We start from the raw sequence: 27,426 nt of genomic DNA on the forward strand, positions 1-27,426 counted from the left end.
CGGGTAAATATGTGTGTATACATTCTCTGTCCAGGGATACACTAACGCCACTTAAAAGTTTTCATTAACCAATCAACCCATGAATAACGACTATAGAATATTAAAGGTGTAGTACTAGTGTGTAGGATTCAGTTGGTGTAGTTGCAGACTGCAATTTATTTGCTTCACAGTCCCATTCTAAGTGCAAAGGAGAAACTAAGGTGGCGAAAAACAATGACGGCCTTATCTAGAGACAGCTTTTGGTTTGTCCTTTCTGGGCTACTGTAGAAACATGGTGGTTCAACAAGGTGAACTCCACAGAAGGTAACAAAAACACACCTATGAATATTATATTTAATTTGAATCTGTTAGAGGTGGAAACTGATCGAAAGGTTGTTGGTTTGATCCCCAGCTCCTCCCACCACATGTCAAAGAATCCCTGAGCAAGATACTGAACCCCGAATTGCTTCCAAAGCTGTGCATCGATGTGTTAATGTGTATGACAGAAAAAATACCTAATCAGATTACAATTATATTTAGTAAAAATGGGGATTATTAGCATTATCAGTTTTTCATTAAAATACGCTGAGCAGAGGACATTTCTGATGCCAAAAATGTATGTATATCTTATATTAATACTTCTTACTGAAATATCTTGTCTTTATTTGCATATTTGGCGTTGAGGTAATCCAAAAGTAACAGAAAGTAAGTTACAGACTGACGCATGTTAAATATCATATTATATCATATTTACACATATTACTTAAATTGAAGTTGTTCTTATGGTACCAATCATTTGCTAATACTCCTCATAGTTTTTGAGATTCAACCATTTCTGTAACATACTACATTTATACTCACTTTATCCCATAGGAATACAGTATAAAATGCCTCTAAGGTCTGCACAGTGGAAATACTGGACCAAGTAAATTGTTACTGTTCTTAATGAATCTATATTGTAACAATTCAGAGTATGTGGGAAAATTAAAAAAGCAACCCCTACAGCTACAAAAAGTATGTTGAGAAAAACCTGTGATGCAGCCTCATACTTTTACCGATCTGAAACATTTTAACAGATTTGTGCTAAGTTCAGCTAGTAATTACAGTGCTGCAAAGGAAATTATAAAATTCCATTGTGGACTTTAATGGGTTTAAGGGGAACTCCATCAATTTTACACATCAAATTCGGTTCCAGTGTGTTGTCTGGTAAATGTTTTCAAGTTTTGTCACTTGAGTCAGTGTCAACTGGGGTTAAAGACTACAAGTTTGAAAATTAAAAAAATATATAAATAAATAAATTAATACATTTGCCTCACCAATCACCAGAGGAAATGACGCCCTGTCTGTACATCTGATATCAGTGGGTTGGTAATACTGGGAGCACTGGAAGAATAATCCCTGAAGGATAATGGATCAGCCTATTGTTGCCTAATGATGACTTAATTCTTCTCACACACACTGATAAACACTCATACACACACATTTACACAAATTCATATACATGCACAAGCATATAGACACGCATCCCTGAGATACGACTATTCTATCCCACTATAGGGATTCTGCTCTACTATACCAGCTCATGTATATTCTGCTGTTATCGCATGCAAATGGGATTCAGCTCTCGGCCTTGGAGTGTACAGTACTGTACTGCATGGCAAGTCAATTATAGACAAGGCTAGATTAATTCTGCACAATGTCCCGAGTAGCAATTCTTTTCCATTTCAAGCCGACAGTACTGTATGTTATCTGAGCAGCTGGGTTTATCAGTAAAAAAGACAGCAGCCTCAGTTGTGTGCGCAAATACAGCCACAACTGAATAGATACACTGACAGATACAACATATGCACAAAAATACTGATGATTATAAATATCAGGGGGGTTCAGAAAGACAAACTTAAAGGTACAGCGCCTTAATATTAAAGTAGTAATGACTATATTCATTCTGAGACATTAGTGTAATTAACAAACAAGAGCAAGTGAAAGGAGGGTACGGGACAAGGGACCAGGGAAGGGTTAGGAAGATACAGTTCCATTCTACAATGGATACTATCAAAATACAACAAAATCTAAACTATGACATAGCTGAAATGGAATTTCCTGTAATATTTCGTGTCAATATCAGCCTGTTACGTATTCACGTTCATGCATGTAGCACGCACACATATCCATGTTAAGTTACTAGCTGAAATGTCATGGTAAGATAGTGAGCGGAGGTCAAATGAATGGTTCAAAAACACTGCAATCGTGGCTCCAAACAAACTATTAGGAAGACAAGTGTGGACCAGGAGTACCCCTATTCCACCAAATTAGACGAAACAACAATAAATAAGCATCTTATTAGGAATAAAGCTGGTACTTGGAGAGTATAATATCTTTTGAGTTTGGTACGCGGTGTAAAAAGTTTGAGAAACACTGTACTACTCTTTGCCCTACACTTTAGAATGAGATCTGACATAGGAGTGCAACCGGGGAATGCTGAGGACATGTGCCCATCACTTTTTGAAATAGCTGATTACGGCCCCATTCTTTTAAAAAAGCATTGTTTGTTAAGATGTTCGGAAAAAAGCTTGCCTTGCATCTTATCTGCCTGATTTTATGGTACATAAATAGATAGTGACTTACAGTACAGTGCTGCTTGCCTCCAGCTCGGGTTGCTGTAAATTAGGATACTGCACTTTTAAATGTGTAGCTAGCAGCTGTACTTTTCTATGATCGATTATCCAGTGGCAGCCCCTTGTTAAGAAATTGACAGGGGTCATATTAGAGTTTGTGTGAAATATGAATTAATAGACCTTTTTCCCAGCAGCCATTTTGACATGAAATAGTAGGGTAAACAGTTGTTACCAGTGATACTAATTATGGCTCTCTTCCATTTAGTGTAGCAGAGCCTTTTCAGTGAGCCAACATGCACAATAGCAGCACCCTGTTTGACCTGAATGGAACCTTAATTACTATCAGTGTGTTTACCCTGACTATTTCATGTCAAAATGGCTGCTGGGAAATAGTTTTATTATGTGGAATTTTAAAAGAATGACGAGAAATGATTTGTTGGTTGAACTTGATAATTGAACTCTAAACTAAACTAAAAATCTATACAGCATCGAAACAAACAACAAGGCAGTTTACCTTAACATCCAGAGGTACGGTTGATATATTAAGCTAATGTTAATGTTATAACTGCAGTTGTTTTTGTTGTGTCATATTTTAGGGCAGTGATCGCTGGGCTGACTGACTGTCTGGTGCTTTCTACAGTAGATGGGATATTGACATTGCTGTGGATGTGATTGATGACTATTATTATTTTATTTCTGTAGTCGACTTGCTGAATATTTACTTACTGTCAACTTTAGTTTTTGAAATGCTGTTATTTTTATTTAGGCTTCTTGAAACTGTAAGAGATATGTATATCTGCATATACTGTATCTATCCTGTAGCTGCTCTGTGTCTTTTACATTTACACAAAGTAAAGCCATTATTTACTACTTCTCCCGACCTGTTGTTATACCCCTACAGCTGCTGCATGAACATAGATATCTCTACACTCAACAAAGGAAATCTCTGAATAGAAAAATAATACCTGTAATCTATGGGATACTTTTAGGAACTTACACATGTGAACATCTTTGTGAGATGAACGATGTGAAAACAGAAAAATAAATAAAAGAATTAAAAAATACACCAGTCTCCCTTTCACCTCCTCCGTTGGGGTGCTGTTTACCTTGACAAATATGTAGTCGTCCTGCACCAGCAGCGAGTTGTGGTCGATCTTTCCGAGAAACTGAGCAGTCACCATTTTGTCCGAACAGTTCTGGATGAGACAGGTGACATAAAGGTAACCTGCAGAGACACATGGGAGCAAATGCCAAACAATGCTTACTGTTTAATACATTTGCACAGGTTCACATATGTTTAGTTTTGCTTTAAACATAATACAGGAGGTTTTAACTGGTTATGAAACCGTCTCAATTCAACACTGGTGCCTCTATAGTCAGATCAAACTATATATATATATATACATATATATATAGTTTGTCATAAACAAACACAACCATTAGCGAACAGACAGGCTATTTTTAGAAAGTCATTCTTTTTGCCTGCCACAGGGACAGCCAGAATCAACACAAAATGAACGTTCCTTGTAGGGGCTTTAAATATTCAAAATATATCCACTGACATTTCAGGATGAGGACTCACAAATTATTTGGTCATATTTTGAAACATAAACCAGACTCCACTGTAGATGACCTCATACGACCATTAAAGCTACGTTAAATGGGGACAGTGAGAGAGAAAGGAAGCAAGAATAAGAGGAACTTAATTTACTTTTAGACAGTTAACCATAAAACAAGCCTATAGATAAACAGACAGAGAGAGAAAATAGGAAGAGGTAGAGATCAAGTATGGAAGAAAACTGGGCGAACAAAAAATTGAGACATCATTTTCCGAACTCTATAAGATATGACAGCTCCCCCGTAGACATATAGCCGTTCTAGCATCCAAATGGCCAGGAGGGATTATCCTCCCAGAGACACACAGAGAGGTTAGTGCCTGTTGCAAAGCTTACCCAGTATTGAATTTCAACCAGCAGCTGCATCAGCAACATTGCCTGCTGAAATTCAGCGGTTACTCTCCTCCCAGAGGTGACAAGTTGACAATAGAGAAAATGCACACACACACACTCCAAGCCTGAACCCGTACACATGAGGTTGTTTGTTCAGAAATGAGTCGCTGCAGCAGACACATGCTTCAGGATGACAATATGACCTTCAGTTGACTACGTACAATTCTCAACTTGTTCACCCTGACTTTAACTCTCACCATGAAGCCACCACATACGAACAGATACAACTTAAAAGCTTACAAATGGCTGTAGTGGATGAAACATTTACCAAACTGACATTGATATGAATCTGTTAACTACATACATATGTGTCTGTGGTTTGAAAATTGTCATACAACACAGAACTGCAAACCACATAGGGATTTAGCCTCTTTGGGATAAGAAAGTGCTTTTTATGGAAATCTGATTATTAGATTATGTGATATCATAAAGTCGACATTTTAGTGGAAAGAAAGGGAAGCTAATGGAGTGTGAGGAATGAAAAGGGTTTATCCTATCTTTTAGGAAGGATATATTTATACAAATGGGACATTTTGGTCTGCTGATGGACTGAGGGATTTAGAAAAACCTGTACCACAACAACACATACTTTCATGTCATCAATCCCTCCCACTGCCAGTTTGGTCATCCATCAGCTTCAGTCGGAAAATAAAACTTCTGGAAGATTTTTTTTTTTTTAAGTAATTTTTTTTGTCTTTTATTGCCTTTAATGGACAGTGATAGCTGGAGATAGACAGGAAAGAGGGGTAGAGAGAGGGGATGACACGCAGCAAAGGGCCACAGGTCGGATTCGAACTCTGGGCCGCCGCAGGACTCAGTGCATGGTCACCAGCTCTACCAAGTGAGCTAACTGGGTGCCCTTCTGCATTTAGCATGTTGGCATGTTAACACTCTACTTAACACAAAGCACAGCTGAGGTTGATGGGTATGTCATGGGTTTTGCAGGTGTATGGCTATACATTATTCTTTTGGTTAGATACAGTTATTGCTATATATAAATCAAAATAGAAATATTTAAGGAAGGTCAGGTTAGTTAGTAAACTGAAATCTCATTATGTTTGGAAGGAAGTTAAAAAGATGGTCAAATTAACCAATATCTTCTCATTTTTGTACTGAATGTTCTTTTAAAGGGACACAAAATGTTTTCAGTTTTATTCTTGATGTTAGCTTGCTGGATAATCCATTAATTAATTATGCCATCATTAGTATTTGTCCAACAGGCTAACATCTCAAGTGCTGTACTTTGACTCCAACCAGTACTTCTGTCACGCCCAACACACTATAAAAAACTATATCTAGCCAGCTTTTGGGATTGGCCCCTTAAACATAGCCTTAATGGTACTTAAAGTAGTAAAGTGGACTTAAAGTAGTCCACTGTACAATAATCTCTCTAAACATAGTTAAATCTTCTTAAATGAAGTTCCTGGGGGCCCTGCACTGGGGGCCCTGCACTGCTGCCACTGGCATCTTTATATCCTTGTGACAACATGAGTACCAGAGAATATAAACAGACACAATGAACTCCACTTCATATTACTGAGTTCATCCTCCTCATTGGTTCTGTACTTTTCACTCTCTGCTTTGTCTTTGTTCAAGAGGTGTCTGGTCTAACAAATGGACTGGCTAATTTATTGAAAAGCCTGGACGTTTAATCAAAGCAGCATACGGCGTAGAACTCATTAAAAAACCATTAGATTGGGCTAAGTGTTCAATTGCAGCTTGTGGCACACTTCTTCATTCTACTTGCTGTCCTCACACACCTGCAAACACTCACATACTAAACTAAACCTGCACTTGTGCAGCTCAGATGATATGAATATATATATATATATATAAAACTGTAAGAGCTAATTAATAAATTACAAAGAAGGATGAACAATTTATCACATTATACTGACTGCATGGGGCCCATCATTTAAATTTCAGTACAATGGGGAGTACTGGAGATGTGCTCTGTGTGTGTGTATGTTTGTTTACACATGTATGTCCCTGTCTGTCTCTACACTTGCAACAGTGAAGTGTGTAAATGCGTGCATGCTTGTGTGTATCGATGCATGAACAAGGTACACTCACGCACTCCTGCACATCAATCCCCCTTAATGACACACACACAAACATACTCCCTGCCAGCCTCCCTATGCACATGGCTCATCCATCAATGGACCACCCCCATTTCTCTGGAGTCCTGTCCCTTTTGTCAACCGGCGGTCCTGAGCGCAAACCCATCCTCAATTCCTCGCCTCTGCAGAGACTCCCGAGACTCTGTGTCCTTCTTTGTAGCATGCCACCATTTAACCTTGGTGATGCCACATGTGACAGGGGGGCACAGGGCGAACAGATTGGTTTGGCATGCCTGATCGCTCCAGCCCCCCTCGACTATCTATCTATCCGGGCACGGAAGCAAGGAGAGGAGAAGGGAGGAGAATGGGGAGAAGGAGGAGGAGGGGGGACCATGTGGCGCTGCCTAGCCCCAGGAAGAGCTCTTGTGCCTGGGCAGCTGGCCCAGACAGACAGCCTCTCCCGTTCACCCTCCACAAACACATGCAGCCTTGTTCGGGCTGACAGCTTTCACATTGCAGGCAGCATCTTTCTGTGTGTGGGTTAAAGGACTGCGTGTCTCCTCAAGGGATTTAAGAGCTGTTTGTATTTTTCTAGAGGGGAGGTTTATGGAGAAATAGAGTGTGGCACTGCAAATACAAAAAAACATATCCTTCATTTTGCCCTTCACTATCTGTCATTACTTTCTGACTTTGCCTGCTCAGGTTTATTTGAGTGGGGGATTATGGGTTGGGAGACCCGCTGTATGTGAGGTCCAGAACACACACATCCATTTACAACCACACACTGATAAACCTACACAATCTTAAATACACACTACTTCTATTACCCTCTTGGCCCTTGGTGGGGAGTTAAGCACTAACCTGTCTGTCTGTCACTCAGCTGATATGATAATCCAGACTTGCTGTTGTTGCCCCGGGGGCCCCTGACATCCCTCCTTAACTTACCCATTAATTCTCCATTGACCCCCTAACCACACAGAAACACACCCCACCCGCAGCAAGGTCAGCCATTCATCTTTTCTATTACTGCATTTACACTTCAGGCTATGCTAGGACTAGTACTGCCATGGCGCGGGGAGAGGACATTCTCCACCTCAGCATGTCATGTAGTGGCTCTGGTCTCCAGAATTGATCTAAATCAGATGTCAGTGACATACCTGAGTTTCTCTACTTAGCTTGAGACACTTAAAGGGCCAGTGTGTAACATTGAGGAGGATCTGCTGGCAGGAATGGTATATAACATTGATAGGTATGTTTTCATTAGTGTTTAATCACCTGATTACCTGGTACCTTAGAATGAGACTTTTTTTTCTCTAGATGCCACGGGTCACTTTCCATGGAGGCCGCCATGCTTAGCCTCCATGTTTCTATAGTAGCCCAGAACGACAAACCCAACACTGGCTCTAGATAGAGCCTTTTGCGCTTTTCATGTGTTTTAAGGGCACCGTAGGGTCTCCCTACCACTTAGAAAAGGAGGATGAAACAAGGTTATTACAGTGCTAGATGCCACTAAATCCTACACACTGGACCTTTAACATAAAAGAAGATTACTAAAAAAAACAGAGCATAGAGTTCTAGTGCATTGTGATTAGATCATGGGAGACAAAGGCAACTACTTCAGTACAGCTGGTACATTGGCTGTTTGGGGTTACAGTGTACTGTTTATCTGTAATACGAGAATGTGTGTGACCCGGCAAGCCGTCATTGTTAATTAGTTAATGTAGCAATGCACCAACAAAGGCAAGAAAGAAGACTGCTAGCTAGCAAACATTGATGTAAACAATGCAGGTTTCAGTGATTTGTTGTTCCAAAGATGTTTTAATGAGGAAGAAAATGAATTTAACACGTTTCCACATTTAATTTTGGTTGGAAACAGTGAATGTAACAAAGCAGGTCATACCAGACGAGGCATATTCATTTGTTTTTCCCGCAAGGAAGGTGGTATTTAAAGCTTGGTGACATAGTGACTACTACTGCTGCCTTGCATTTCCTCAATGGTTTCTCATGGTTGGTTTAAATATAGTGAATTGGTTAATTATGTGAATTTGTGTGATAAAAGTTAACAAAAGAACTCTATGAGAAAGTTACTTTGCCTCAGTGCTCATGGCAATTCTATTAAAATTAATACATTGCTGTCTGAAGTTTCACTGTGGTAGTGTGACCAGGACTTAACAGTCTCATGAATAAATATATAAATGATAAATGGGCAGATGGAACATCACTGTACCTCCACTCGTGTCTTGCATTTCCATGTGCACCAGATCAGGGTCCACATCCACACCAGATACTGACCTGGAACACAGAACAGAATTACGTTAATTGATTTTGACCAGGGACAGTGCAGTCATAGGACTTAAAACCACTTAACACCGACTTTAGATTCTAGATTCTGAGATTCTAAATAGGGCGGCTGTGGTGCAGAGGCAGAGCAGGTCGTCCCCTAATCGGAAGGTTGTTGGTTCGATCCCCGTGTCCTGCACACATGTCGAAGCATCCTTGAGCAAGATACTGAACACCAAATTGCTCCCAATGCTGTGCATCAGTGTGTGAATGCATTAGTTTCTGTTCGATAGGCTTTGCCATCATGAATGTGGCATGTAGTGTAAAAGCACTTTGAGTGGTCGGAAGACTGGAAAGGTGCTATCGAAGTCCATTTACCATTTAGATAAGGTGCGTGCGTATGCACAGTTGAAAATACAACATCTTGACTGATGAACATTCAGTGCCCAAGCAGGCTTATGTAGCTAAGCAAAATAAAAATTAGAAGGATTTTTTATTTTAGGCTAAAATATACAGTGGTTACATCACAGCATACATAACATATCCTTTGGTCCCCTTTGATTGCACAGATATCTCAGTAAATATGCACAGCTCAGCTCTTCCTGGAAAGTGTACTCAGATGTACTCAGCCTTGCCTAACATCCTTAAAACCTCCAAAATTGTATACCCCTTTCCTTCTTAGAGGCACACTGACATACACTACAGTACACTCACTATGTGTGCCCTTCAGTGAGCAGTAAACTAAGCAGTTCATCTGATTAGGACTGCGTAGTGCAGTCTGTGAAATTTCCCCAGCCCTGTAAAGATAGAGCGGAGATTTAAAACCTCGTTACTTTGCCTATAAAGAAACTTTACGAGCAATTAGCAGGCCATGGAGGGACGAGGGAGGAAGGAAGAAGTGAAGGAGAGAAGATGGATCACAGGAAGTGCTACAGGATCTGCTGCTCATGGAGGATAATTCAGTCTTCTTCAAGTGATCTTTATGAGCAGTCTGCGTACTGGTCTATTAAAATGAAGAAAGTCAAGCAATACATATGACTTTAGTCAGTTCCACATCAAACTAGTGGAAAGTCAAGCTACCTTACAGCTTATATTACATTTTACAGCTCCCATTTTGAAGCAGCTGATGATAGTCTAGCCATCAATGGTTGAAAAAGCAACTTCTTTAAAAAAAAAAAAAAGAAATTTTTCTGTTGATCAACTAATCGGTTAATTGACTAATCTCAGGCTCAATTATAACAGGCCTGCATTTAAGTATTAATAGTATACTGGAAATGTTTACTAGTTAAGTTCCTATCACATGTAGGGATACCTGTAAAAATGTGGGTTATCTACTTTATACTAGCATTTTACAGCTCTCATGTTCAGTGTCAGAGAAAACCAGCAAGAATTAGACAGATTCCCCCAATTAGTCAATGAAACCCTTCTTCTACCACGTCGAAAGATTTCAGCTGTGTACTCATTACTGGTGGAAGAACCACTTCTTACAAAAGGTACAGCAACCCTGTATTCTTAGGAATTACATCCATATTGTCCAATGCCGGTGCTCAGTACCAACACAGGAAGCGGTGTGTCCCTTATGTAGAGAGGTGAAAAGTAAGGGTGAGGAGTTGAGGTGGTAGATGGGTGAAGTGCATTTATTTTACTTTCATGCAGCAGACTGGAGTTCATGTTCTGTCACAGACCTGCAATTAACCAATTAACTGTAATTTCCCCCTAACATTAGTTGTAATCCCTTAGCTGCCAAACCCTAAATTTACCATTGGGCAGTTGCCATGCACACATAATGTAGAAAGTGAGAATTGAATAACAAAGAATAAATAAATAATTGGTATTGGACATTAAAAAAGTACTATCACTGTGCAATGTCAAGTTTCTTGTCTGGACATACTGTAGCGTTGCGTAAAAACAGTAATAAAATAAAGGAAAACTGTTATACAGGTAAAAGTCCAGCATTCAAAAGTGCTGTAGAAACATCTTGACATACACCTGGTGCATGCTGTTTTTTCAGTTTTTTTGGAAAGATGAAATTTTGGTGATACACAATTTTTGGCCAACAGCCATAACTTCTTTAAAGTGACTATTGCCTATAGCTGTCAGCCAAGAGCAATGGGGGATAAAGCAGGAGAAGAAGTATATAGTGTTCCTAAATGTTAACAGAAGTCAAGAAAAGGACCAGAAACTCATGTTCTTGACAGAAGTAAATGTTACTTCCTAACTCAGGATATTCGTCTGGAAGCAGTGAGATTTATTTCAATCAGTTTCAAGTTTTGTCAGATTTGGCCATCTTTGCAAGAAGTTTAGTGAGACAGTTGTTGTGATCAGTGAAGCAAGTGGTTAGTTCCTCTGCAAATATGATATGGAGGAGCTCAGGCCACTTGCTTGGGAAGGGCAATCTGAGTGGTGTTTGGGTAATGCAATTGTTTGAACAACCACAAGAGAACACCACAAGAGTCTAGTCAAAAACTGGGGATTTGATTGATGGAGGAAGGAGGGGAGTAAGAAAAGGATTGGAAAAGAACTCTTCAACATGTGTCCTGCTAAAGTGTCCTTGACCGAGACTTTGAACGTCTTGCCTTTGCACTCAGTGCGGGTTACTCTAGATACAAGTGTCAGCTGCATGCTTGAAATGCAAATGCAAAAAAGATGGAGGGTGAAGGCGAACTCTGCACTGGCAATACATCATTAATTCATTTCACTAACGCTTTGGTCCAGTTAGACCTTCATCACAGTCTAAGTGTGTGGGATTTCCTTCTCCTTTGGTCATGGAAGTTAAAACAGACGGACTGAGGGGGCTGAAATGGGAAGCAGGGGAAATTAAATGAACGATAGACGTGACTGATGGAAAGATAAGTAGGTTGATACACAAAGAAAATAAGAATTGATTTAGAAGAGAAGGAGGAGGAAGTGCAACATGCTGCACAAACATCCTCCCTGGGCTGGAGTTCCGTTTCATCCCAGCTCTAGTTTCACCGCCATTCGATTAGTCACTTTTATCAGCATGCTTTTCACAGCGTTCCATTTTTATCGTCTATCCTCAAATGTTTGCTTTTGTTGTCAGTTGTCATCTTGTGAGATGCCAGTTCAATTTCAAAAACTGCTGTTTCTTTTCATCCAGGATGACAAACACAAACTTTATAGCCCAGGATCACAAAAAAACAAGGTCCACAGGAACGCATTGGGCCAGACCACCCCAGCAGCAGATTGGTTTTAATGTGATGTTTTTAATGTGATTTATGTGAGCTGGCTGCCAGACTCCTGTTCTCTTTTGCTTTTATGACTGTTAGGACACAAGAAGGGCTAAAACCAGAGCCAGCAACTAGCTACCTCTGTCTACACTCTGACCACACACATTTATAGCACATATATGCACAGGCATGTCCACACATCTACACTTTTTTACAGAAGGAGCAGGTTGTAACCTTACAGTATGTGCAGACCTGAATACAGGAGTGTGCGTCTGCTGCGGGCAATTTTACCTGAGGTAAAAATCTGCAATACGTGGTTTAATTTCAGAGTGCTACGGATTAAATGTACACTGTACAATAGTAATTTAATCTCCCACTTCCTAGATACAGCTTTAGCCAGACCATATAAAGAATCTAAGCTGTATTAAGACTTAAGATATAATGGAATCCAGATGTGAAAAGTAAAATGTGAGTGGACATTAAAGGTATAGCTTGCTCTATGCAATAAAGTTGACTTCATGTCATCATTATCATCTCATTAGGTAGTTGTAACTAACATGTTAGCCAACAGTTGTCTATGTGCATATCCAGTTAAATTAAATGCAGCAGAAACAGATATCATCGTTTTTATTCCACACATTTTTTCTTCCCTAACAAAACCTAGGGCCTACATTACCCAAAATGCCACTTGACTGGCAACAGTTTGGTCAAGGACATGGGTGTGTTATGCCATTGGCTGAAGTATCCTTGAGCCGCTACCCTCAAGCAGAGATGAGGAGTAGGCTAAAGACCAACTTCCAATGATGTCACTTGAGGCAATTTGAGATTTCACACAGCTCCCTCTGTGGCCACAAAAGGCTGTGATGTGTACAACTGGCGGGGTTCCCCTTTAACCCCGTACATAGGGGGGATTACATAGAAGTAACTATGCTAGAAGTAATTCTTGGTGAATAACCGAAAGATGATGTGATCGTGCACAACTTCCTGAAGTGTTGTTGTCATAGTAGGGTTACCAGATTTTGGAAATTGTGCCTGCACAGAGAAAAACAAATAAACTTTGTACTCACCGACTGTAGCAAGCTGTGCTATAGCCAGTGTGTCTGAACAGAAGTGCTGGGCAGATGGATGGACTGTTGTTCATCAAGAATGAGTTCCAACATATAACCTCTCAAATACAAATTGTTCCTTTTACATTTCAGTTCATGTAAAGGCCAAACACACAGAATTGGTGAGCTTTATAGGTATTTCACTTTGGACTGATCATCCTGGATCTGTAAAGTGCCCAAGCTGTTACCACAGTCTATATGCTAAGCTAGGCTAAGCAGATCTTGAGTATAACATGAGACATGAGATTGATATTAATTTTCACTCACTCACTTTTTTGCAAAATGTTCAACTTTAACAGCACGATCATTTATCTCCTGTTTCCACTAAATGTGTAAAAAAAAAAAAAAAAAAAAGAATAATTTTAGATTTCTTCAATTATACAAAATGCTCTCTTTTCCCTCCCTGTGAAACATCAAAATCTTTTTGATGAATCATGTTTGACTTAGGGGTGGTTACATACATTTATCCAGTCAAATGGGATTTTGGGTGCTAGCCAACATATAAAAACACACTTGACCGTTATCTTGTGGGTAGTAGAGCAATATAGGCAGTGAATGTTTGGATTTCAGCTGGCAAAAACTTTATTTTCTAACCCTGTGGTTGAAGTCTAATTCCTGATCCTGATCTAACAACACGGGTCAGATCAGGCCAACCATCATACAGCTCTGTATCAAGCTGTATTCGATAAGCCACTCCCACTTCTGAGTGATCCAATCACTCCATATGTCCATCTTTGATTGAAATCCTTCTAGTTACAAAAAACCTTCCCACTTATTCTGTTTCACCCAGGAATATGTCACATTACTGCACATTTACACTACTTCTGATTCTCTTGGTCAAGGTCTAGGTTACACATTCAAATGCCGAGTCATAGCTGGGGTATGTAACTTTAGTCTGAAGTAGCACCTAGGGCCGTTTCTCTACCTCTATCGCTCCCCCACCTTCTCATTTTTTACAGCGCAGTGTGTGGATGATTTGTGCGTTCAAGTTGGTGGTATAAATCAGAGGTGTCTGAGCGTGTGAACCATTTCATTTGCTATCGGTGGCAAGACCAAACAAACTAATGGGCGCTTGCAATACCTTACTGACCTTCAGAAAAAGAGAGAGTGTAGTCAGTTGTATTTGAATGCAGCACATCTGAATGCATCATCTTACAATAACACAGACTGGACAGGGAGGAGTAAGAAGAAACAAAGTTGAGGAGAAATCAGTGTAGGAAAGGAGATAAAGTGGGAGGGATACATGATGCAAGATAAGATGAAGGTGAGGATGAGGAGGGGGAGCACTGGAAGATATAACTCTCAAGCTGTGAAATATTACATGTTCAGAAGAATGCCATATACCTCCGCCTGCTGTGGGTACTTTTTCTGCCACCGGAACCACTAAACTATCAAGAGATCCATCAATAAAAAGGTTCTGCTGCATAAACTCCAGCGCTTACGACTGACGTTCAATTCAAATTTCTAATTTAAGTAAAACTGGAACTGAAGTTCTCTGCATTATGGTAAACATAAAACTGATTTATTAGTATCTATTAGTATAAAATGTTACTGTTTGGGCAATACTGAGTAAATGATAGCGAAATGGAATCAGGATATAATCAAAAAGTAAACCTATTAACTCTGCAGGAGATCAATTTATGTTTTTTAAAGCTTGACTGAAATATAGTACCTGGATTTTGTTTTTGATTTAAAGCTAATAAATCCAGCAATAAATAAATATGATTGTATTAGCATATTACCATGCAACAACACTGACAATTGAAAGTTTAAATCAGTAAATGGTCCGTCTGTTTTACTCTATGTTACTGTTATATTACTCTTTGGTAAAAATCACATTAATAGTGATACATTCCTAAAAACAGTTCAACATTTTTGGAAATATGTTTATTTACTCCCTCTTAGAGTGAGTTGATACCACTGTGCAGGGGGAGATAGCTGGCCTAGCTTTCTCCAAAGCTCAAAAATACGCCAACAAACAACTCTACATTTACAAGTGTAACTTGTTTGTATAATTCACACATGACTGAAGAGTAAAACAAGTCTAAGAGCCATATTTTCGAAGCAGAACAACGATGCAATCATTGCCCTGACAGTTTGGTATTTTCCTGACCTAAAATTAGCTTTGAATATACTGCATTCATCTATAAATTAATGAGTGACTCCTCCAGTATCTGTATGAAAAGCTTCGCCTTCAGTTCATTAAATCCCTTCAATCATCTGAAGGCATCAGGACACATTATGCTGACAAATCTACAGCTTCTGATTGGAGATGTGCTGCAACAGAGTGCATTGCTACTGTACACTACCGTACACTGTCTTCACCTTCATTAAATCACCTGCAAATGACACCAGGATGCTACAGAATAGCCACATGCACCTCAGACACATCAGAGTGCTCTATTACAGCTCTATTCTGCCGTTTTATAGTAGATTACAGCAGCCCATAAATCCTTTGCGTCAGCCTCCTTTTTAACGTTAATCCTTGAAATCACGGTGCAAACAGTTGTCTCGCATTTTACAATATGATGTGACCATTTATGATGTCAATTAAAACTGAAACAGTGTTGGATTGATTCAATCGTACAAACGACTTCATCAATATTTTTCATTATTTATTTCTATTGTCATTGTATTAATGAAATATGGGGGGATCATCAAGGTTGCCACAATTCACCCTGTCTGAAACACATTTCATGGCAATCCATGCAACAGTGGTTGAGACATTTCACTCAAAATCACAAATGCACACCTAATGATGGCGCTACAAGAAAAGTCAGGTGATCACCAAAGTCAGTTGGCTTCACCATGGGCACCATGAATGTTTGCTGGAATTATTTCTGGACATATAACATATCATCCACTTGTCCAGTACTGTCCAGCACAGGTTTTGGTTTCTTTGGTCTGTACTGGCAAGCAAATCTCACTATGACAACAAGACTGTTGTTCGCCAAGAAATAGCTAGCAGGCAATACCCTCTTAAGTCAAAATTGTTACTATAGGTATGTTTTTATTAGTGTATAATCACCTGAAAAAAAGAATCGTTATGTTTTTGTTACCTTAGAATAAGCTGATATTATCGACAGATGGACAGGGTCCACCATTTTAAACCGCCATGTTTCTATAGTAGCCCAGAATGGTCAAACCAAACACTGGTTGTAGATAGGACCTTCGGGTGTTTTTGTGACTTTCGTAGCCACTGCAGGTTCTCCTTGTGCTTTAAGTCAAGGGCTGTTCAGTTGGATGCAATCTGCAATCTCACCACTAGATGCCACTAAATCCTACACACAGGTCCTGTTGGACTGTTTTTCACATGAGTCAGGCCAGGTTTTTTCTCCCTTGCTTCCATCATCACTTTCATCATTTTTTAAATGCTGAACTATTCACTTACCACCTTGAAGGAGAGCATTTCTCTTATATTTTGTACTGTACTGTACTTTAGTTCTGAAGGCCTTTTACATAACGGACCAACTGAATAGTTTTCCCATGTCATATAACTATTTCACTTAATTCACAAGAGGTCCTTATCTTTACTTTTCATCTATTTCTTATAAAGCTATGGCCTGAATATGTCTGTGTGAACAATGACTACTTGTTATGTATCAACATTGTAACAAGAAGTAAAAAAATCCCCTGCCTGACTGCATTCTAGCATTAGCGTGCTGTTGCTTTTTACTGCTTTGTGCATGTACATGTATTGATGAAGAAGCCACTCTGAACACTGAGCTTGAAGTCCTCATTCATCCAATAATGAGAAAATAAAATTTAACTGACCAGAAGACTCTGTCCTTGGTCACCCGCTCCTGAAGCAAAGTCCACTTGCGGCCCAGGTCTGCGGAAGCAAAGAGCTGGACACGGAAAGAGAAGAGCACAATTAGAAAGACAAACACACGCTCAAAGCTTGTAGCATTAAATTATAAAGCCTAACCTGAGCCCTATTACCAGCTGTATCCTTTACAATGGAGGATACATCGAGAGTCTATTTGGAAACAAAAAGTTCACTCCATCAAGCTACTGAATTTCATGGTTCACCGACTTAAAACTGAGCTCAATTAATTATTAATCATAGCAGGTCGTGTGTGTGAATGTACGTGCACGGCCAATATTTTATGAGCAGCGTGTTTTGCAGTTGTGTGTGCGTTGCCTGAGCTTCTACGGCATTGATTGCACCCATAATGAAAGTCTATCGATTCCTACCCACAAGGTATCCTTGATGTCTGAAAAGCACATTGAAGCAGAGAGGAGGATTTACCACACAAACTTCCTCCACGATACAAAAACACAATGCTCGCCAGTGACAAAGGTTTAGTTGTGGATGCAGTAAATTCTGCCCACATACTGCTTACAACAACCTTTCTCATTCAGGGTCATCAGGAGCTACAAGTCATCAATGATCAAACTCATTCCTAAAGCACATTCACAATGCACAATAGTGGCTGAGAAAGAAAAAAAGCTACGGCTGACCTTGATAGAAATCTATCCCTGCCCCTACACACCTTCTTAATTTACACGTGCCACTCCGCGTCCTCCCATCATCCTCTAGCTAAATGATTTTTTTGTTCTGTTTGAATGGATTCCTCACTTCCATCTGCAGCCTGCCCATATGGAACAGATTAAAACCTAATTGAATTTCTTGTTTAATTACGTGTAAATTATTAAAGTTGAGGAGGAGTTGGAGCCGACTCAAACTTATGAACTATTGGACCTAATCTCCCACCTCTATGTCTCTAGCTCCATTTCCACTTTACAGTACACTCTTCAATTAGGAAGCGTGCCTTGTGTGTGTGTGTGTGTGTGTGTGTGTGTGTGGACGTGTTTGAATGCAGACCTGTCTTTGTATTCAGAGTTGTTAAAATGGTGAATGACACAGATCAATTAGTGACTTGATTAAACTAATGATTGATTTTATTAGACTTAAATACAGTGTAGTCTGTCAACTGACACAACAATGTCCTAGGCTGACATTGAAGTGAGGGCTGTGAAGAAGTGGAGGGCCCAGGAGGAAGTGGGCCAGGCAGAATCACGATTGCGGCACAGTGTTTGGACCAGTAGTGGCTGGATGTACGGAGCTAGGAAGCATTCCAAGAACTTGCTACGACAAAGCCAGAGGCAAGATAGGCGTTGTTTGGTCCAACAGTAGTGCGAGCAGGAGTGCAGGAAGGTTGCTCCCGCAGGATTGTGCAAAGCAGCAGCAGGGCTTGTAGACCAGATCGAAGCAAGCTCTGGAAAAAAAATCTATTGGCTGGAGGCCTGGAAGGCAGAGCTGCTCAGGATCAAGTTTTTGATCCCTTGGGTGTACAATGTTCTTCCCAGTCCAACCAACCTGTATTGGAGTTGGCTGAGACTCCAGCACGCCCCCTGTATCAGAGAAGAGGATATCTTGAACACAGCCTCAGCTGTTTGCCCAAAGGCTCTGGGAGAGATACTATAGCTGGTGTCACGCCGATTCCATCTGCACAGGGATCAGCCAAGCCACCACCATTTCATCATTAAGGCAAGGGAAACCACAGGCTCAAGCAAGGCTGTTGACCTGGGTTAGCAGCTCCCAGAAACCACTGCAGCGACCACACTAGGGCCAGACATCGTCCCAATTTCTAAAACTTTAAGACAAGTGGTCCTGTTGGAGCTAAGTGTTCCCAAGGAAGACAAGATGGAGGAGGCCTACCAGAGGGAGAGGACCAAGTATGAGGACCTGGTTTGCCAGAAGCAGAGATGGTGGGCGCAATATGGCACTATTGAGGTAGGCTGCACAAACTCATCAAAAACACCAACAAGGCTGCAGAGAAGGCGTTCAGACGGCTATGGATCAGGATGGGGGATCCAGTTACACAGGCCCTGGCTGGGTCACCTTGGCGAGGGGGTACAATTGTTGAAAGACCCAATGACCCCAGGTTACATCACTGATGATGTGTCAAGGTCCAAGTAAGATATATGTGATTACATTGAATACTGAATCTGGGGCCCCTGGTTAGCTCAGTCAGTAGAGCTGGCGGCCCTTTGTTGCGCGTCATCCCCTCTCTCTACCCACCCTTCCTGTTGATCTTTAGTTGTCCTATCCAATAAAGCCATGAAAAGGCCCAAAAAAAAAACTTAATAAAAAAATAAATACTGAATCTGATGGTTCATGTGAGGGAAAAACAGAGAAACAGAATGGAGGGATTTTGATAACATTGTTATTTTTTCTCTATAATAACAGAATAACAAGAAAGATAATTATACAAAAATAACACACCTCCTAGAAATACAAATGTGCTTACATAAGGGAATAGATCAGACTACTTATGTATGTATCTTTTACTTCTAAAGATATAAATAAGCTGTCCCATAAGGAATAATTTAAAAATTCTCACTAGAACAGAATCAAAGACTAAACCAAACTTTTCCTCTACACTAACAATAAACTATTGTATGTTACCTAAAAATAGCAACATATGCCTGATACTTTCGTCTTAAAAAGAACAAAAACATGAATTCTTCACATGTAAAATGTCTGTAAGAGCCTGTGTTTTCAGTATTTAGTCCAATATGAGAATACGGTCATGTTTCATCCAATCCATCTTTTTCAAACAACTTCTTTCACTGTCAGATTTATTGTGCCACCTCTGTGTGATTACCATAAACAAATGTGACACTACTGAAGATAATTAGTTGCTTCTGTTTCACTCCAGTGGTCTTGTTAATGTTAGCATCTCCTAAAATTAAGATGACATTTTGTATAAGCTGTACTACTGACCCTCCCTCCCCTGGTGTAAAATGTTGCACTCAAAAAAGATAGAAATAGTGAAATCTGTGTGATTTAAAGCAGTGGCTGTCAATTTTCTTGGCTTGCGGCTTGAAAGAATCAAGTATTTCCCAAGAACAGAAACATTTTCTATTTTATCCCTTCAAACTAAGAGCCTTAAGATTTAACTTGGAAAGTTAAAGGCCGTTTAATGGCTGGCAGATGTCTAATTTTCTGTCATGCTGACATGATGATGTATTATTGTAAAAATGTTACACAAGTGTACTCTCACCTAAAAGGTAATGCATAGCCTTTGATCAGCTCTTCTTCTACAGGGCTGTAGGCCTCACTGAATCATCTCAATGCCTTCAGGCAACAAGACATAAGTAACAGTGTGATGTCTCAGTCATCATGTTTGCTCGGGATTTCCCATGTTAGCACTCAGGGAGCAATTAGCTCCACTTTGTGGCAGAAAGGGCCGGATGGGATTCAGCAGTATGACATGGAGAGCCGTGTAGCAACTATCTATACAATTGTGTATGCAAGCTCATTAACTAGCATCTGAGAATCCTCCTTCACAGTATACGTGTTAATCAGCCTTACATTGAAGGGGAAATTTGCCACATTAGGGTGGATGTCAAATAAGTGTTGATGATAAATGTAACTTGACATTTACAAACTAGTTGTAGTGTTTAAATTATTATTTTTATCAAAATTTGGCTCTCATTTTCATAGTTTTAGCCATCATTTCTATCCCTAATATAACATGGAGACAAGACAATAACCACGATCAGACAGGTTTTAACGAACTGTCTTCTATTTTATTTTACTCTTTTTAAATCCTATTTATTGTTTTTTTTATATTGCCTTGTGTTTCTTTAATATCTTGTCTTTATACCTTGTCTTATATATAGCACTTTGAATTTCCTTGTTGTTTATAGGTGCTATGCAAATAAACTTGCACTGTCTTTAAGGAAGGAAAGCTAAAAGTAAAAATGATTACCTAAACTGTCCATTGTTAACATCAAAGTTTACAGACCCACTTCTTCGTTCAACTTTGACTCCAAATAATGTGCACTTACAAAGTGTATTTGTTGCAGCAGATTTTTTTTCTCTTTCTAGTCAAAATATTTCAAAGAGCTTCCTACAGACAGCCGAGTGACATTGCGACATGTTTTCAATATGAAATGCAATATCAAAGGCCGTGTGTGCATTTGGATGTGGCCACTGTTCTGTTTATTTCACTTGCATAAGAAGATTTGCCCTACAGCTGTATTGTTGAATGATAAATCACACATCAAGTTTTCTCTGAGGTTCGTGTTCGGCTGGTGCGTGTGAAAATTGAAATTTAATGCATTGCTGCACTGACAGCAGAGACATCTTGCTGGTGTAACATCACTGCTGTCTTCTTGTTCTTTCTTTCAGCTACAGAATCAGCTATTTATTTTCATGTTTCTTCAGCCCTGTGATACCCACCCTGCCCTCCTTGCAGTAGGCCAGGAGCTTGTCTTCCTCCTTGGGGTGGAAGACGATAGTGTCCGGGGTGAAGGAGATGGACTGTCGCTGGAAGGAGGAACCTTCGTCTGTGCTGATAAACAGCATCTGATCCCTCTCGTTAATGGATGAACCCACCAGCACTACCTGAAAATCAGACAGACAGGGGAGGAGGAGAGGAGGAAGGGAAGGAGACAGAGGTCAGAGGTGAAACGGTCAAAGGGTAATGTCCTGTGATGTATTCACAGCTCAGTCAGCAGTCTGTGGAAGACATAAAAAGGCTATCCTCCTCATGTCAATACTTGTGCATATTAATTCCCCTGCTTCCACTGGAAAATATAAACGCATGCATGACCACGCAAGGACATTTATTCAAGGCCATTCTCCGGGCCATAAGAACTTTCCATCAACCTTACATGCTGCTTGGACCGAGGCGACACTGTATTGATTATCTATTCAGAGTTTTATAGCTCATAAAGTGAAGGCATTAAACACAGGGCACACCAGGACCCGCCAACCCACCAATCACAATTATGTCCCAAACACCCAGGAGTAAGGCTACCAATAGGGTTGATCGATAGGAGCTAATGAACCGGTTGCATTCTTTACGAGTTTGTGAGAGGAGGGAAACTGTCCAGTGAGGGTTTTTAGGTGTTCATCATCCTCACAGTGATGTTTGCACCTGTTCTTCACAGAAAGTATTTCTTATAGTATAGAAACCTTCACTCCTTTTTCCTTCAGTCAACCAAATAATGAAAATCATTCGCTGACAGCTGTTCTCCTTCAAAACATCTGTTTCATTCGGTTGCCAAGGTTTTAGATTAATGGATGCAAAGCATTAAAGAGACATAGAGTGTATAATAGAAAAGGAAAGTGCAGCTGGTAATGATTATTTAAAACATTAATTCTGCTTCTTTTGCATGTACACAAAGAAGCACGCAGGTTAAAGGCATACTGTAAAGCAATGTATAGACTCATACACACATAATCCCACGGGACACTGGTGGGCATCAAACTTTGGAGAGCTGTCTCTGTCTATCTGTCTCCTCTGCTCCCTTTGCTGTCTGTGTCATAGATACATAGAGGGATGTAGGTCTGTGTGTCAGTGTCTGTTTGACTGAAGGCAGACAGGATGAAGCTACACTTCAGCTGCATGCACACATCAGAAATAAGGCTCCCTCCTGCAGGGTTGTGCAGAGATGTGGCTGTGTTTATTTGAGCGTTAGACTGTAACTGGAGAGAAACAAAATAACATATAACTTTGGTGATTCTGACTCTCCTGAATCCTGATCAATACATGACTTCTCAAGGAACCATGAACTACGTCAAAGAACATCGAGTTTGCAGTTGTTTTTCAAGAGTGAAATAGCAACCACTGGTTGGGGGAGATCAGTATAGCGTTTTGAGGAGACAGGCCTCATCCTTGTTTGCTAATGCCTGAACCCGGGGGTGAAGCATCACTTAAAGGCCCAAAACAAAAACATTCTCAGGTTTTTCACTGCAAACAATGGTGTTCTACATGTACACAAAATGTTCTGACAACGTGAGAGATTTCTGTTGTATTGACTGTGCCCGGTTTGGGTAGGCCTCGGTTGGAAATCTTATCAAACCACACCCATGCAGTCCTGGTGAACCCGATTAGCCAATTTCAATAAAACTCCTAATAAATAATACTTAATGTTTCTTTTCCAAACTTTAACTTTCTTATTCAGTCATGAATATTTAATGTTATAAGGAAGTTTTGACACCAAGATTTCAGGGGTTTTAAATATTTTATTAGTAATATCATAGCTCAGTTTTTAAAGTTGCACATTCTAAAAAGAGGGAAACCTGACAACAACAACTGCACAATTCATTCCTGACCAAATGTCCCAGGGTCCCAGATCTACAGGGGCCCGGTTTTACTCTATGTCAGTTGTTTTTTGGCAATTGAATTACTTATTAATAACTTTAGACTTTGCACCACTACAATATATCGACTGAATCCTGTATTCTTTTATTTTTATTTTAGGGGTGCATTGTAGCTCACCTGTGGGCTGAGATCTTACTGCAGCGGCTAAGGTTCGATTCCAACCTGTGCCCCTTTGCTACATGTCGTCCCATGCGTGTAGAATCTAGATGCTCTACCAGGTGAACTACTGGGACGCCCCAAGGGTCCTGTATTTCAGGTGTAAAGGCTCCCTAGCTATTTCAAAATGTGAAGTGAAATAGCGTTTAATCAAATGACCACAAACTAACCAACACACACATTTCTGGCAATTCTTTCTACTGTCATCATAAAAGCTTCATATTCTCACCCACACAATCTTGACACTTGCCACACAGCAAACTCTGAGGCTGTGGCTGAGTCATTTCATTATTAATATTAAATAAATAAAATGAATTTGTATGCATTGACACACACAAGCTAGTTAAGTAAGCATGCACGCACACAAATCCTTTTCAGTATTCTCATCATGACTGCAGTTAGGCAGCCAGCGTAGCATGCCTCACATCTCGCTGGCTGCACTACTTGAGAGCTCTGTGTGTGTGTGTGTGTGTGTGTGTGTGTGTGTGTGTGTGTGTGGATGTATGTGTATGTGTGCGTGTGTGTGTGTGTGTGTGTGTGTGTGTGTGTGTGTGTGTGTGTGTGTGTGTGTGTGTGTGTGTGTTTGTGCGTAGCTCTTGCTTGTTCTGAACACACTTCCCTAAGCAACATGGTCAATTAAAGGCCCGGCGTTTGTTTGGCTGCCAGAGGAAGGCCTACAAGGACGAGTGGTGGAGTGGTGAATTTAGAGGAGCAGGAGGGGAGAGGCACATAGGACTGTATTATTTCTCTTAACATAAAAGTCTTTCTTTTTATTTATTTTGCGAATGTTGACAGGGCATGTCTGTATTTGCACCTGGGAACTGCCCATGGTGCTTGCTGTTGACAGCCAAGAAGATCCACTAGAAAGCTTATGGTTCACTGCCTTGCTCAAGGGCACCTTGAGAGTATTTTCTGGGGGATTTGGGAGTTTAGCACTTTTTCAGTCACAATCCTGCATTTCTACCCTCTACATTGGCACGGATCATGTCCAAGTAATAAGAATTGGGAAGTGGCTGCTGTTAGGCAATGGAGCATGTATTTACATGTCAAAGTGGAAGAATCTTTGGCTTCTACTGTACGAACCACTGAGAGTTCCTCCCTTTAATGTCTGACTGTGGGGTTCTTTTCATCTCCCTGTGGGACAGGACTATCAATCAGGTCAGCCTGCCTCTGCCAATATGTCTCTATTTAAAGGACATCACTCAGTTTAACCTAGTTGAGCTCTGACAGCTGGACATCCTCAGGACACACACACGGGCCGCCCACACACCATCACATCACCAAACGCTGACAGAAAATGTACAGTGGGACAAGAAACACCTGGAAAAAAAATCATATTTTATTCATGCGGAATTAATGTGTGTGTATACTGTGTTTTGAATCTTTAAAATTTTAACCACACGGATACTGAGATATTATTCAGAGAAGTATAGTAAGTATAAATAATCCGTATAATTAAATTAGACCTACTGACCTGTAACAAGCTGAAATAGCTGCACTCACTAATGTTTCTGAATTATCCCATATCAGTCTTTGCACTGCAAAAAATAAACCCCACATCTCAGTCACTGCATGTTACCATAGAAAAGCTAAGGAGAGCAGGTGTATGCTGGTCTTTATGGGGATGGGAAAGTTAACCAGACAAACATCCACCATGGCAACAACCTAGCCTTCATCCTTGAAGTCTTTTCTCTTGTAAACCTGAAACATTTTCTGATAAAGCATAAATCTCATTTTAGGTAAACCAGAGGATGTCTGTAGACAGTGCATGAGACAGAGCTGTGACATTTTGTAGCCTCTCACATTTATAGAATACACAGCACAGAGGTTACACTCACTATGATTCAAATGAACTTTTAGGCCAACAAAATGGTAAAAGAAATAAAGTGAGAGGGGTTCAAAACAGCAATTTGACTTTCATGTTGTCAAATGTAACTTAGAGAAAATATTGCTGAACAGTTTAATGGATACATTTAATTTGTGATATTATAATAATATTGTTTTCAGATTTAATAGCTTATAAATGTTCTTCAATGGGTTCGCCTATTCATGCCTGGGCTGAAAATCCCTCCAAAAACAAGAGGCCTGAAGATGCGATACATCTCTTCTTCTTGTTCAATATCTTGCAACCCCTTAGATTATAGTGACCCCTTCTTTGGTCCAGACCCTACAGTTTGGGAACCACTAATGAAAAAAAAGACTGTATAGGTCCAAAGGAATTACAGTATTGGTTTATCTTCTACTAAATGGACAATGGTTAGGAATATTTTCAACAGGCGAATCCAGGAAAAAACTTAGAACCTTTTTTTGACCTCAGTCACTGAAATCAATAAAAAACGAACTGAAAAATAGAGCAGAAAGGTCTGAAGTGTGTGGAAACATAATACACAGCCTCCTGACGCAGTAACAGGACTTTCCAACAAGTGGCACTCTTGTCAAACTGTATGCATGTGAGCATTCCTTCAAACCTTTAAACCAAAGTTGAAACTGAGCTTGACTACAAATTTTGGGGAAGCTACAAAGAAAGAGGACTGGGGGAGGCCAGGCAGGCACTAAAATTGCTCTCCTGTAGCACAACTTATGATCCTCCGCAATCTAAAGACGTTGATACATTCTTTCTCCATAATGATTTCCTCTGAGTAATAACTCAAGCTTCGGGAAACACAGTGCTGCTATTGTGCAAAGCAGATAAAAGCAGACTAAACTTCCTGTGTCTGCTCTGGAGAGTGTATGGGTGCAACACATTAAGGGGACTTAAAGAAACAAAACTCAGCTCTTTTTAATCTGTAAAGGGCTTAAACATCAGTGTCGGCTCCAAATGCGTGCCACGTTTGATAATCTTTCGATCACAGTCAATCTGACACAGGGAGCTGATCGCTGAAGACACACAAGTCCTGCTGTGTTGACACACATCAGAGGGTATCAGCTATAATCTTTTATAAAACAACACAATCTACTTAGCAGCTTAGAATAGCTTATGGAGGAGTGCTGGCGTGCAGTTGCAGCATGAAAAGCATGGAGGTTTATGGGCCAGAGGAAGATAAGAATGGTTGTGTACATTATGTCTGCATTGCATGTCACATCTTGGAGCAGTTAAAGGATTTTAATGCTCTAACCTATGTGGCTGAGGAAAGCTCTTCAGGACTTGAGAATGGAGAAAGCTTGTATATGATATACACATGCACAAATGCAGCGGCATTGTCAAACACACCTGGAGAGCATAAAATATTAACATTCATGTGCACACAAAGAGGATATAGGTGCATAAGTGCCTGTTGAACTGATGATACTTCATAGCATCCTACATCAGGTATTGAAAAGCTCTTAAAGGGTTTATTACAACTTAAGTCTTTACCGTTTTTTGTGGCATTTTGCTTTTTAAGGCAGGGGAGAGCAAAGGGCCCGGACTGGACTTTAACCCAGGCCGCTGCGGTACGGACTTGTACGAGCTACAGTGGCACCCCAGGTCTTTGGTCTTTCTTAACAGTAAGAATAATGTTACTTAACAAGTACTCAATCACCATGTTACACTGTACATGTAGAAGTTAAAAAAACTAAGACATAAGGTAACCATCTGCAAGTCTTTTTGTGTTTACTCAACTTGTGGGTCAGATAGCTGTGTCAGCTCAGTTGAAGAGGTTCTACTGTTTAATCAAACTTCCATGTGAGTTTTTTTTTTTTTTAAATGTATCAAACTTAGAGTTCTGTTACCTGATATTTCTTTGTTTCGATAACTTGAAAGTTTAAAGTGGACAATCTTAGGAGACTGAGTTGAATCAATAAGTGTTCAGATACATTATAGAGGTGTTCTGTACACATATAAACAAATCTTTATCAAGAAATGTTCAAAGTTAACTGACTACTGGTTCGCCATTAAGGCTGAGTATTGAACAAAAATCTCCTCCA

At 40.1% G+C, this 27,426-nt stretch overlaps 1 protein-coding gene across 7 annotated transcripts in view; it reads right to left on the bottom strand.

The window, feature by feature from the left end:
* The window catches only part of sorcs2 (sortilin-related VPS10 domain containing receptor 2), a 310,217-nt gene that overhangs the window by 46,578 nt on the left and 236,213 nt on the right, over positions 1 to 27,426 (bottom strand). For all 7 annotated transcript variants that reach the window (XM_051375297.1, XM_051375294.1, XM_051375296.1 and 4 more), the window contains exons 4-7: positions 21,435 to 21,599; positions 17,012 to 17,085; positions 8,891 to 8,955; positions 3,701 to 3,819 (exon numbers count right to left, since the gene is read on the bottom strand). In XM_051375297.1, the coding sequence (XP_051231257.1) occupies positions 3,701 to 3,819; positions 8,891 to 8,955; positions 17,012 to 17,085; positions 21,435 to 21,599 (423 nt within the window). The remainder of the gene's footprint in view (positions 1 to 3,700; positions 3,820 to 8,890; positions 8,956 to 17,011; positions 17,086 to 21,434; positions 21,600 to 27,426) is intronic.

The sequence above is a fragment of the Dicentrarchus labrax genome, unplaced genomic scaffold (assembly GCF_905237075.1).
Source record: "Dicentrarchus labrax unplaced genomic scaffold, dlabrax2021, whole genome shotgun sequence".
NCBI lineage: Eukaryota > Metazoa > Chordata > Actinopteri > Moronidae > Dicentrarchus > Dicentrarchus labrax.